Below are 11768 nucleotides of genomic sequence, written 5' to 3'. Positions count from 1 at the left end.
AATATAAATAGCATACAAAGACACCCTCTGTCCTCTGACCCTCACATCGGAAAAGGAAACATTTCCAAAGAAACCTGACAGTTACCGCGTGAAAAAATTGAAAAAAAACCTAGGGGAAAGCAATAGCGGACAGACGTGCAACAGATGTTGTGTGAAGATAAAAAAAGATAATACATTTAAAAAAAAATACATAGTGAAAATTATAACAAAAAAACATATTTGCGTCGGTGCCAGTCGCACACTCAAAATGTCCTTGGAGGATCATTTTCTAGTGTGCTGTACAATTTGACTGGAAGAGATATGGACTGAAGTCTGGGCGTGGGTTTCCTTGAGCATTGCTGAGCCTCTCATGTTTGAGCTGGAGGGTGGTGTGAGTCCTGAGCAGCTCACGATACTCAGCGTTGATGTCGCAGTGCCTCCTCCCCAGATTGGTGTACTCCTGCTGCAGGTGGTACAGCGCCTTATTGCTCTCATCCAGGGAATGTTTCTGCTCCCTGAGCCTGAACTCGGTGTCACTGATGTTTCCAAAGTTGTAGTTTGTCTCTGCACGTTGTTTTTCCTGAAGCCTGGGGAAGGTTTCCTGAGCCTTCTGCAGAGACAAGGTCAATTTGTTGTTTTCCTCCAGAGTTGTGATCTGCTTCTTCAAAGCTTCTTGAAGCTCGTCGCGGTGCTTCTCACACCTGGTCCTTTCTTTTTCCAAACTGGAGGAGATCTGATCAACAGTAAGGTGCAGCTCAGAGTTTCTTGTCTTTTCCTGTTTGAGGGCTTCTTCCAGATCGGCCTGTCTCATCTTGATCTTTGACTCCTTTGCTTTGAGCTCATTTACAATGCACTGTAGATTAGTGATGGTAAACTGATTTTCAGAAATGCTATCATTTTTCCTTGACAGCATCTCTTCTTGGCCCGCAGAGAGAGAGCGGAGATCACATCTTTCTCTGTCATATTCTCTCTCCAGGACAAGGAACTTAGCCCTGTTGTCAGCATTCTCCCTCCTTAATGTCTGCATGTCGTACGCAGATGCTTCTCTCAGTTGTTGAGTGAGGATTGAAGGAGGTCCAGCTGACGCCTGCTTTCCAACCATCCTCTCAAATCGCTTCTTCTCACTTTTTAGAGACAACTTTAGGAGTTTCTCGGCTGTCAGGCTCTTTTCCAAAGCCAGGGTCTTCTCAGCCAGCTCTTTCTCTTGGCTCTGGATCTTCTTTGAGGCTCTGGAGAAACGAGCATCCTCCTTCTTAATGGCCTCTTCCAGTCTGCTGGAAGCTCCTCTGTCGCCGTGAAGCTTCTTCTCTTCAATGTGCTGCTTATTGAGAGTAGCCAGTTCACTTTGCAGTCTTTTGTTCTCACAGGCGAGGTGTTGGTTCCCCCGAGTCAGACGGGCCAGTTCTTCTGCTTCCTTCTTCTGCTGAGAGACAGCAGCCTTGTAGTCCCTCTGCAGTCCCTCCAAAGCCAGGGTCTTCTGAGACAGCTCTTTCTCTTGGCTCTGAATCTTCTTTGAGGCTCTGGAGAAACGAGCCTCCTCCTTCTTAATGGCCTCCTCCAGTCTCCTGCAAGCTCCTCTGTCGCCCTGAAGCTTCTTCTCTTCACTTTGCAGTCTTTTGTTCTCACAGGCGAGGTGTTGGTTCCCCCGAGTCAGACGGGCCAGTTCTTCTGCTTCCTTCTTCTGCTGAGAGACAGCAGCCTTGTAGTCCCTCTGCAGTCCCTCCAAAGCCAGGGTCTTCTCAGACAGCTCTTTCTCTTGGCTCTGAATCTTCTTTGAGGCTCTGGAGAAACGAGCCTCCTCCTTCTTAATGGCCTCCTCCAGTCTCCTGCAAGCTCCTCTGTCGCCCTGAAGCTTCTTCTCTTCACTTTGCAGTCTCTTGTTCTCATAGGCGAGGTGTTGGTTCCCCCGAGTCAGACGGGCCAGTTCTTCTGCTTCCTTCTTCTGCTGAGAGACGGCCGCCTCGTAGTCCCTCTGCAGTGAGCTGCTTTTTGTTTGCTCCTCTGTGAGGTCTGAGGCACACTTGCTCACTCTCTCCTGTAGTGAGGTAACAATGCTGACCTTGGCTACAATGTCGCTTTGGAGATTCAGGACATTTGAGTGCAGGGATTCTATGTGTTTGTCTTTTTTCAGACTTCCCTCCTGCAGCTCAGTGAGGCGGTCCTTTATTGCTGTAACTGAGGCCGTGTTCAACACCATCAGCAGTGAGGTGTCTCTTTGGTGCTGGCTGGAGGATGCATGCTGATCTATCTGGAGCTTCTCAATCAGCTTCTTGTCTTCTTCACGCTCAGAAGTCATTATAGTGATTCTGTTTTTCAGCTTTGTTTCGCCACGCTGCGGCTCTTTTTGTGACTGTTTCAGAGCAGCGTTTATGAGCTTTATTCTGTCACGAAGGGAATTACTTTCATCTTGCTCATACTTCAGAGCCTTTGCAAGAGCGTCTTTTTCTTTTTGCTCGTCCTTCAGGGCTGCTTTGTGCTGAGCTGTAGATGTTTTCTCCTTCATCAAAGCCTCTTCAAGAGCAGCTCTGGCTTTTCTCTCCTCATCCAGGGCTTCCTGAAGGCCAGAGGATTTGTCAGATCTCGTATTTCTCGCAGATGATTTGTCAGATCTCTCAGATCTTTCAGAGTCCTCTGTCTGTGAAACATAAAACAATTATTATTGTGTTGTCTATGTGCAGTGTTTTTTATTAAGAAAACAGAAGTGCAGTTAACTCTGCATCAATGGGTGTGCAAAAGTATGCTGTGATCAATTGCATTAAAGATGATTTACTATTTTGATATTTATTTTTTTGAAAAACTTTAGTAAAGAAACTAAAGCTATTAGCTTTTTTACAGTTTTCATGAGTGTAAGTGTAGACATGTGTGCCACTGAATCTTACCTCAGCAAAGGAAGTGTCGCTGTAGTTTTCTCTGTTGCCGGAGATGGAGGTCTGCTCCTTAATATCTTCCTCCACCTCCTCAACAAACTCAAGAATCTCTTCGATTTCTGACTCTGTCTTATCTTCAAAGTTCGCAATCTCGTTGATTTCAGACTGTTTCTGATCATTCAAGTCCAAAATGTCTTCGTTTTCAGACTCTGTCTCATCTAGGTCAGACATTTCTTTAATTTCGGACTCTTCCTCATCATGAAGGCCCAATGAATCTTCGAAGTCTTCATCCACCGAGTATACAAACTCTTGATCCTCCTCAACTTCCGACGGTTTCTCATCATTAAAGTCCAAAATCTCTTCGTTTTCAGACTCTGTCTCATCTAGTTCAGGCAACTCTGCAATGTCTTCCTCTGTCTGTGAAACATAAAACAATTATTATTGTGTTGTCTATGTGCAGTGTTTTTTATTAAGAAAACAAAAGTGGAGTTAACTCTGCATCAATGGGTGTGAACAAGTATGCTGTGATCAATTGCATTAAAGATGATTTACTATTTTGATATTTATTTTTTTGAAAAACGTTAGTAAAGAAACTAAAGCGTTGAGTATTAGCTTTTTTACAGTTTTCATGAGTGTAGACATGTGTGCCACTGAATCTTACCTCAGCAAAGGAAGTGTCGCTGTCGTTTTCTCTGTTGCCGGAGATGACATGTTTTTCATCAATTAAGTCAAACATGTCTTCGTTTTCAGACTCTGTGTCTGCTGCAAATTCCAAAATCTCTTCGATTTCTGACTCTGTCTCATCTAGGTCAGACATTTCTTTAATTTCGGACTCTTCCTCATCATGAAGGTCCAATGACTCTTCGAAGTCTTCATCCACTGAGTATACAAACTCTTGATCCTCCTCAACTTCCTCCTCCACCTTGTTTGCAAACTCCTTGGTTTCCTGCACCTCCTCCATGGTTTCCTCCAGGATTTCCTCCAGGATTTCCTCCAGGATTTCCTCCAGGATTTCCTCCAGGATTTCCTCCAGGATTTCCTCCTCAATTTCCTCCTCAATTTCCTCCTCGATCTCCTCCTCAACACAACTGTCCTCAGAGGGACAATTATTTCGGTGCCATGGAGAGTCGTTGTACGTCATGTTGAAAACTGATCTTTCTCTGTCCATCTTATTGTCGTGAATAAATAGCTGCTTCTTACTGATAATGTGAACTCGATGTGGCGGGGATAAAACCTGGCTTGTTATCGTCCTGCACAAACTGCAAATAAGTTGTGTAGCTATTTAACCTGAGAGCATGCTCTCTTGCAGCCACTGTGGTATGACATCATCAGGTTCAGTGTGACTTCAGAGCCCAACATTCCGAAATGTGCTTTGGTCTACCGACACATTCTACATTCCATTTCAAAGCATTCTACATTCCATTTCAAAGCATTCTACATTCCATTTCAAAGTATTCTACATTCCATTGTAAAGTATTCTTCCTTTCCTCTCCTTTGTATGTAGACATTCTAAATGTATGGAGGAAAGTATATTTGAAGTCACCTGATAAGCAAAGTCCTCAATGGCTTTCCCAAACTGGAATTCCTGCATGGACTTGGTTTTATACTGGACAATCAAAGATGATTAACAAAAGGCCTTACAAATGAATGTATCAATGCATCAATTATTTGACAGGTTTAAAAATAAACAGACTTCCCTGTAGCCTTAGAAAGGCCAATTATTGGCTGATTTGTCAACCATTAAGGATATATTAACAGAACTTTTACAAACAATTGTTTATTGGTGATAGATTTATTAGATAAATGAAATGTTTATGCAACAGCAGTGGAGGCCTATACGACAGTCCACTACAAAAGATTGCCAGACCTCACTTAAATGTACATTCTTGGTTTTGCAATTTAGTTTTACTTTCAGAGAGCAAGCACTGCACTGGTCCTCGATGCATAGCCCGAGCCTCTTAGATATGTGTTTATCTGCCAACTAAGATGAGGCCTTTAGTACAGAGATATATAGATGGAACAGCTTCTGTACGTCGTGTTTCTTCACAAGAAATAAACACACGAGGACAGACATGTGAAACACACAGACCAATTACTTTACACCGGGAGTGTCCAAATTACAGCCCGGGGGCCAAAGGCGGCCCGCGGACCATTTTGAATTGGCCCTCAGCAAATTCAAAAAGTATAATGACATATGGCCAACAAATTAAACTTCTGCTTGCCTTGTATTGTACTTCTTAAATATACATGTTCAAATATATTACACTCTATTTATGTGTACAATATAATGGTCTCTACATAGATACAGAAAGCTTGGCCCCAAGTTGCAGTACCAGCCTTGGATCAGGTGATCTTTTTGTATGTTCTTGCATTGTTTCTTTGTGTTGTTAGTTTTTAAACATGAAACTATATGGTGTTATTTCTCGTTCATCCTGAGATGGAAATTGTTGCCAGATTTTCACAATAGCCCATGCACCTCCTTAAGTTATGGTCAAAAATAAACAGCTCATCAAAATTCTGAGACTGTATAGGTTAGAGACAATTCACTTCAGTAGCCTTCCAAGGACACATGTAGGCTTAAAAGAGAACCCAACATGTACATAAATGTTGCTGTTATATTGTGCTTTATAGAATGAAAGCACACAGAGCCTCCATGTTCATGTTTGGCCGCTCAATGATACATTTGATCACTAATAAATAAAAAGTGTCGTTTTTCCTTACCACTGTGCATGCTCATGTGGGTAAAAGTTGGGTCTCTGTAAAATGTAAGAGTACGGTCTTGACCTGCTCTATATGAAAAGTTGTGATTTGGAGCTGCAAATAAATAATTGTAATTGATTTAATATCTGATCATTAATAGGACGGACAGTGGTGATGATAAGCAGTACACTGTAACTGACATGGCCGATGTTGACTAGGGAAACCACATATTATCTGTTGTCTCTTGTGGGAGAGGGGAAGCGGATACTTGTATACATGTTTTACTTTATCGGCTGCTACTTTATGGTTTTAAAATCCTTGAGGTTCATCAATTTAAGGCTCATACCATAATCGCAATCATCTGTGTTCGATCTGGCCCATGACCTTTGTTGCTCGCCATCCCTCTCTCTGTCTCTCTCCAATACGTTTCCTGTTACTCAATACTGTATCATAATCTGTATTGTAATCTTCTCTCAAACTGTCCTTTTGTTTTTTAAGGATCAATCTCAAGATTGGAATTCCTAGAGGCCAAGATCGAATGGCAAGATAAAATGATAAAAGATCTTGAGGGAGAGCGCAATTTCTTACGTGAGCAAGTCTTGGGGTTGAAGAAGAAATCAAGTGAGTGATTCAAGAAGAAACTGCACATTTGTATTCAATTGTTATAGAAGGTGTGATGTTATGTATCTCCTCATAACAAGCTGATCAGTGTGTCATCTGTTTACTTTAAAGTGGACCTATCATGCTATATTTGAATAATATAGTGTAGGACCATACCTATATAAGGCATATTTATACTTTTTTTTTTTGCAAAATACCAAACAGATCATGCATTTTAGCCATGCCTCATTTTGCTCAATTTGACATTTTTTAGCTCTGTGTTTGTAAGGGCATATTCAGTGAGAACAGCACCACCTACTGGCCTGGCATATGTACTACAGCGTCTCCAGCGCTTTCGAACGGCAATGGCCGTGGCTGTCTCCTCCTGATTGGTGGAGTTGGCCCAATAGCCGTAGCGCCACCGTCCTGACGTCAGGACAGTGTTCAAATCTGGATCAGTTTTTATCAGATCCGTTGCAGCCCCTTTTTTAGAGATTTGGGTATGGAGGAAAATAGAGAGGGTTGTGTTTTCTGACACTTGGTGAGTTCCCTGGAACACCGGGGACACATATTCATGTATAAAAGACGTACTAAAGTGCATTTTGCATGATAGGTCCCCTTTAAGATCAATCAAAAGTCCCTACTTTGGAAGAGGTTGTCAGCATGTACGAAGATGACACTTCCCAAAGTCCTGCAGACATCAGTGATTCCTCAGAGAGGGATGTTGTCATCCCAAAAAAGAAGCAACGTAGCACACGGAATCCTGCATCTCCAAATGTGGCTGCGCCTGGGCGAGCTCATATGAGAGGTGAACAACTAAATGTCATGAAAAGTAATAATGATAAAGATCAGATAAGCAGATTTTCCCATCCCTAGAGTATGCTTTATAGTTATTTTTAAAGAGAAATGGCAGTTGTTTAGGCCATTCTTAGCGCCATCTGCTGAACAGAATGATTAGTCTGTTAGTCTCATCCCTCATGTTTTTGTTTTATGTGTATTTGTTTGTTCGTTTTTTTTCAGTCAAAGGGCCAGTGGAGGTTGTTCATAGATATAAAAAGGTCCTGAAAACCTTCGGACATGTTCGGACAATGTCTGAAGCCTTCAGGATCAATAATGTGGATCTGGGAACGATTAAGATGACTGCTCTAATTGCAGGGCTCAAGATTGTGGACCCAGACACCTTCGAGAGCCTGAAGTTTGATCCTGCAATCGACACCCTGCTTTCATTTGCTAAGAAGTGTGCAACCAATGTTAAAAAGGCCAAAATAGAGGACATGAAAGCCAAAGGCAAGCTTCTTCCCTTGCTGATGAAATATTAAAGTGCTGATTTGATCGGTTTAGATAGGGGGTACTGGAAGAGTTGCATATTCAAAATGTGAGTTTAGTACCTAAAGAGCAAGTTCAGGTTTTATATTTACCTATCTATTTTTATAAAAAATTACAGGTGTGTTGTGAGCCTTGGATACACTTTAAATGTTTTATGATGTGTCTGAACCTCTCTTAAGTGGTTCAATTTGAATAAAACAGATATTTCAACGTGTGCCTACTTTGTTCATGTACTGTTGAGGTTAATTTCAGTAGTTGTGTGCTATAATGTATTTACAAAGTGTGAAGACGAGGCAACTTTAGAATCAAACTACTAGCTTATTGGTTATGAACAAGACTTCACTTTAAAATAGGGAACATGTTCTTAGATATAAATAACTAATTTTGGGTTATTTTGACACAAATAAAACTTATAGTTTCATGTCTTGTTACATAAGAATATATCATATGTGTTTAGTGTTATTATGGGAGAATTACTATTCTTGTGGTACTGCTGCCTTCTTAGGCCCATATTGACCAAAACTCATGTACCACAACTTCCTTACTTGCAATAAATAAGCACTAATTAGAGGGTTATTAAGGACAAACTCTCAACTAATGGCTTATTACTTGTAGAATATGGTCATGGAGAATAAGGCATTAACCTGTTAAGCCCCATAGCCCCTGCCGGCGGGTGCTACAGGCTTTTTTTTCACGAAACTGTGTCTCAGGGCTTCTTAACATTTAAAAACCTATTAATGTGTCATACCCACTTAACGGGAATAAACTCAGCTAACTGACGATATGAACCATTTTTACCGAAACAAAACACAAGTCTCACAAGAAGCGTCTAAATGAGCCCTGACCGAAAAAATGCTAACGCACTTAGCACAGAATTCACGGTACAATACCCTTATTACTAATTGGATCTGCACAAACAATATATCGATTAGCAAACTGAGATTCCAAAGATTCCATAAATCTAAGTATCATCACTGAGCAATCAGAACTCGCGACAGGGGAAGAGAAACCCAGACATCACACAACGTAGCTTTACGGAGCAAAAACTGAGATATTCTCAGCTTTGCTGTTGTTCTGATCAAAAGTCGTGTTCAATGGCATTAAAATGATAAAAACGCTGCTGAAGGTTAATCCATAGGTTAATCCAATGTGTCTGTGTCACTTTGAAATGATTACTGATAATCCATCATTCCATTTTTGTCAAAAACGGAGATTTCATATATAGCTGCTATGATAGCTACTAGAGTGTATGACAGCTTCCGGTTTTGGGTATTCTGGCTACGCATCACTCTCACTCCTTATTTGGTAACGTGTAGGTGGATTTTAGGAACTTCCACTCGATTATGTTGGCTCTAACGGTTAAAAAGAGGTGTCAATCATCAAAATCGGCGGAGGGGGGCCAGAGATATGGAAAATCCACCCAAATGACCCCAGAAGTGGGTTTTCTTTTCTAAATCTCTCTAAAAAGGTCAAATGTCACTTGTTTTGCATCAATTTTGATACAGGGTACTTATTATATGTTATAGTTTGGATTCCTAAAGCTTTTAGTCTCCTAACCCATCATCCAAGGGTGGTTTTCACTATAAGTAATGTTTTGTTTTTGGACGGACACTATAATATACATTTTTTTACTATGTAAAATCTGAATTTACTTTAAAATAAAAAAATTCTACATTGATTCTGACTTTTCTACATCCAACTCACAGGTTTATCATTACTTTGAGAAAAAAGATTATTAATTTAACCCTTTTAGAAGGGAAGATATGGTCACTTGTTCTGGTCATTTTCGAGCCTGAGACCTGAAAAACAGGCTCAGGGCTCAACCGGTTAATAAGTGTTTTATAATGACTAATAAAGAGCCAACATAGTGCTAACATGCATGTTAATTAGCAACTAGTTGATGGTTAATTTGTGTACCTTAATACAAAGTGTTACCCTAATATCTATTCTTTATTTACATTTCAGTGTCTGAATGTACATTTACTCAAGTACTTTACTACACTTTCTAAGGTATTTGTACCCACTTTATTTGTACTATACCTGAGTATTTCAATTTTGACGCTATTCCCAAGCCCTACATTTTTTTTGTAGCATTATTTACTTAAATTAGCAAAAGTAAAAGTACTTGTTATGCATTATGGCCCATTTCAGAATCATTTATATGAAATTACTGTATATATTTACAAATGTGATTTAAAAGTAATTGTTTACAGTGTACATCCATGTGTAAAGATACAGAGCAGAGTGTACAATCTCTGGATTAGTAATGTGTGTGTTTGTTGGATAAGTACAAATGTGGACACACACACACACACACACACACACACACACACACACACACACACACACACACACACACACACACACACACACACACACACACACACACACACACACACACACACACACACACACACACACACTGTAATGACGGAGGTTTGCCTGTAACATTATGTTTTCTTCTGTTTTTGTGTCATTCATCTTCATTTGTGACAGTATGCAGGGAAATAAATACATTAATACATAACTGGGTCAGTTTCTTCCTCCTCGCTGCGTTTAAATAGAATCGTGATGCAGCGTGTCAGGACAGAGATGCATGAAATTAAATGATTTTACTCATCACGCTGTGCTGTGCTGTCCCTTTACTGTACATCAGCTAAATGCAGTTAATGAGTGTGTTTACAAGTCTCTAACCCTACATATATATATACAGTGGTGCAGGAATGAGTTCTTGAATACTGAAATTAGTCTGTATTTTTGCACTTCCTGTTCCCTCATCTGGAAGTCAATGTTTTTTGTTGAATGTTGTTTTCAAATATGTTTTTTTGCATTGTTTTGTAACTAAATTAACTAAACTTTAGTTAATACCAGGCAGATTACATGCCTCTTTCTGACCGTTAGAGCCAATAGAATCGAAGGGGGAGTCCCCCACACACACACGTTGTGAAGAGAAGAGGTGGGGGCTTCGCGCATGTACATTTGCAGCAGAGTGAACCTATCTCTAGCTTTGACATCTGGAAACGGAAAAGCAGTTTTAATGCTTATGGATTATCAGAAATCATTTCAAAGGGACACAGACACATTAGATTAACCTATGGATTAACTTCAGCAGCGTTTTTATCGTTTTAATGCCATTGAAGACCACTTTGGAGAGACTACAGCGCCAAGGTAAACATTTTAGCATTTTTAGCTACCTAGCGTCACCTGTTTTGATGTCCGTTTTTGCTTATAACGTCGCAAATACGTATAATTAAGTGGTAATGTCGGTGTCGTTATATTCTGTGTCACCTCACGATGTGAAACGATGTGTTGGATGTGGTGAAAAGATTAATAATAAGGTTTTGTGAGTGATTTTCGGTGCAGTAAGGTGTTAGCATTTTTCGCTCATTGCTAATTCAGAGGCTCAGTGTTAGCATTGTGGGTTTTCTTTTGAAAAAAAAATTAAAATGATCAGTTAGATGAGTTTCTTCCCGTTACATGGATATAAAACATTCATAGTTTATTAAATGAACATGCCCTCAGACACTGTTTCCTGCAAGATGTTGCGGCAGTACCCCGGTACCGGGGTCTCTCGGGCTTAACAGGTTAATCTTTTATGATTCGTATAATGTTTTAATGCTTTGTCAAGCACTTTGTGACTACAGTATGTCTGGGAAAAGCGCTTTATAAATACATTTGACTTGCTTACTTAATGCAGGTCAGGTGTTTGCAGGTAGATGGCAAAAATCCAGATCTTTTCTACATTAGCTTCAAATACATTTTAGGTGCTACAGGTTTTTCATACATACACACACAATGTTGTCTATGGAATATAGTGACTTTAATTGTTTGATAAGCTTCTTTACAAATTGTATATTTACAGATTATCTACTCTTACCACATTTTTCTCACTGTATGGTTTAATTGCCAAAAGCTAGCTAACAGTGGCGAGCTTATTGGCGAGCAACAATTCATATTATGTACTACTTCTTAGTCTAAGCTTTTATTGCCACGAGCTTACCTAGCTAGCAGCGTTTACTGTTTGTGATACTAAACCATTAAAGACTCTACAATAAAATTACCGGTGGCTTTATTTACAACAACAGGTTAGTGGTACATCTATTGCTGCTCTTTACAAATTATTTAATTACTATTTATCTTCTTTTTAACTGCTTACTGTAAAGTGTAATTGCCTCTTTTGTTTCTGTGTTTTGTTTTTCATTGCTTTGTTTTGGTGAATCTTGAGAAGTAAATGTCACCAGACTTTAGACAGTTAGTTTTCTTGCTCACATTGTAGTTGATGTAATCTGAGAAATG

General features: G+C 40.0%; 1 protein-coding gene across 1 annotated transcript; it reads right to left on the bottom strand.

The window, feature by feature from the left end:
* Positions 1–268: 268 nt before the first annotated feature.
* On the bottom strand, positions 269–3987 carry LOC117484229 (myosin heavy chain, fast skeletal muscle-like). The gene is made up of 3 exons (XM_034132693.1): positions 3508–3987; positions 2859–3263; positions 269–2614 (listed from the first exon to the last, which is right to left on the bottom strand). The coding sequence occupies exons 1-3, from the start codon at positions 3985–3987 to the stop codon at positions 269–271; spliced, it is 3231 nt and encodes a 1076-aa protein (XP_033988584.1).
* Between the last annotated feature and the right edge of the window lie 7781 nt (positions 3988–11768).

This window comes from Trematomus bernacchii, unplaced genomic scaffold (genome assembly GCF_902827165.1).
Source record: "Trematomus bernacchii unplaced genomic scaffold, fTreBer1.1, whole genome shotgun sequence".
NCBI lineage: Eukaryota > Metazoa > Chordata > Actinopteri > Perciformes > Nototheniidae > Trematomus > Trematomus bernacchii.
This window is presented reverse-complemented; position numbering and strand designations above follow the sequence as displayed.

What these genes read in the sequence shown, in the direction of transcription:
- LOC117484229 (XM_034132693.1), bottom strand. Translation starts at nt 3,987, where the DNA reads ATGACGTACAACGACTCTCCATGGCACCGAAATAATTGTCCCTCTGAG. An exon ending in GCGACACTTCCTTTGCTGAG is followed by an intron (nt 3,264 to 3,507) that starts GTAAGATTCAGT and finishes TATGTTTCACAG; the next exon opens with ACAGAGGAAGACATTGCAGA. An exon ending in GCGACACTTCCTTTGCTGAG is followed by an intron (nt 2,615 to 2,858) that starts GTAAGATTCAGT and finishes TATGTTTCACAG; the next exon opens with ACAGAGGACTCTGAAAGATC.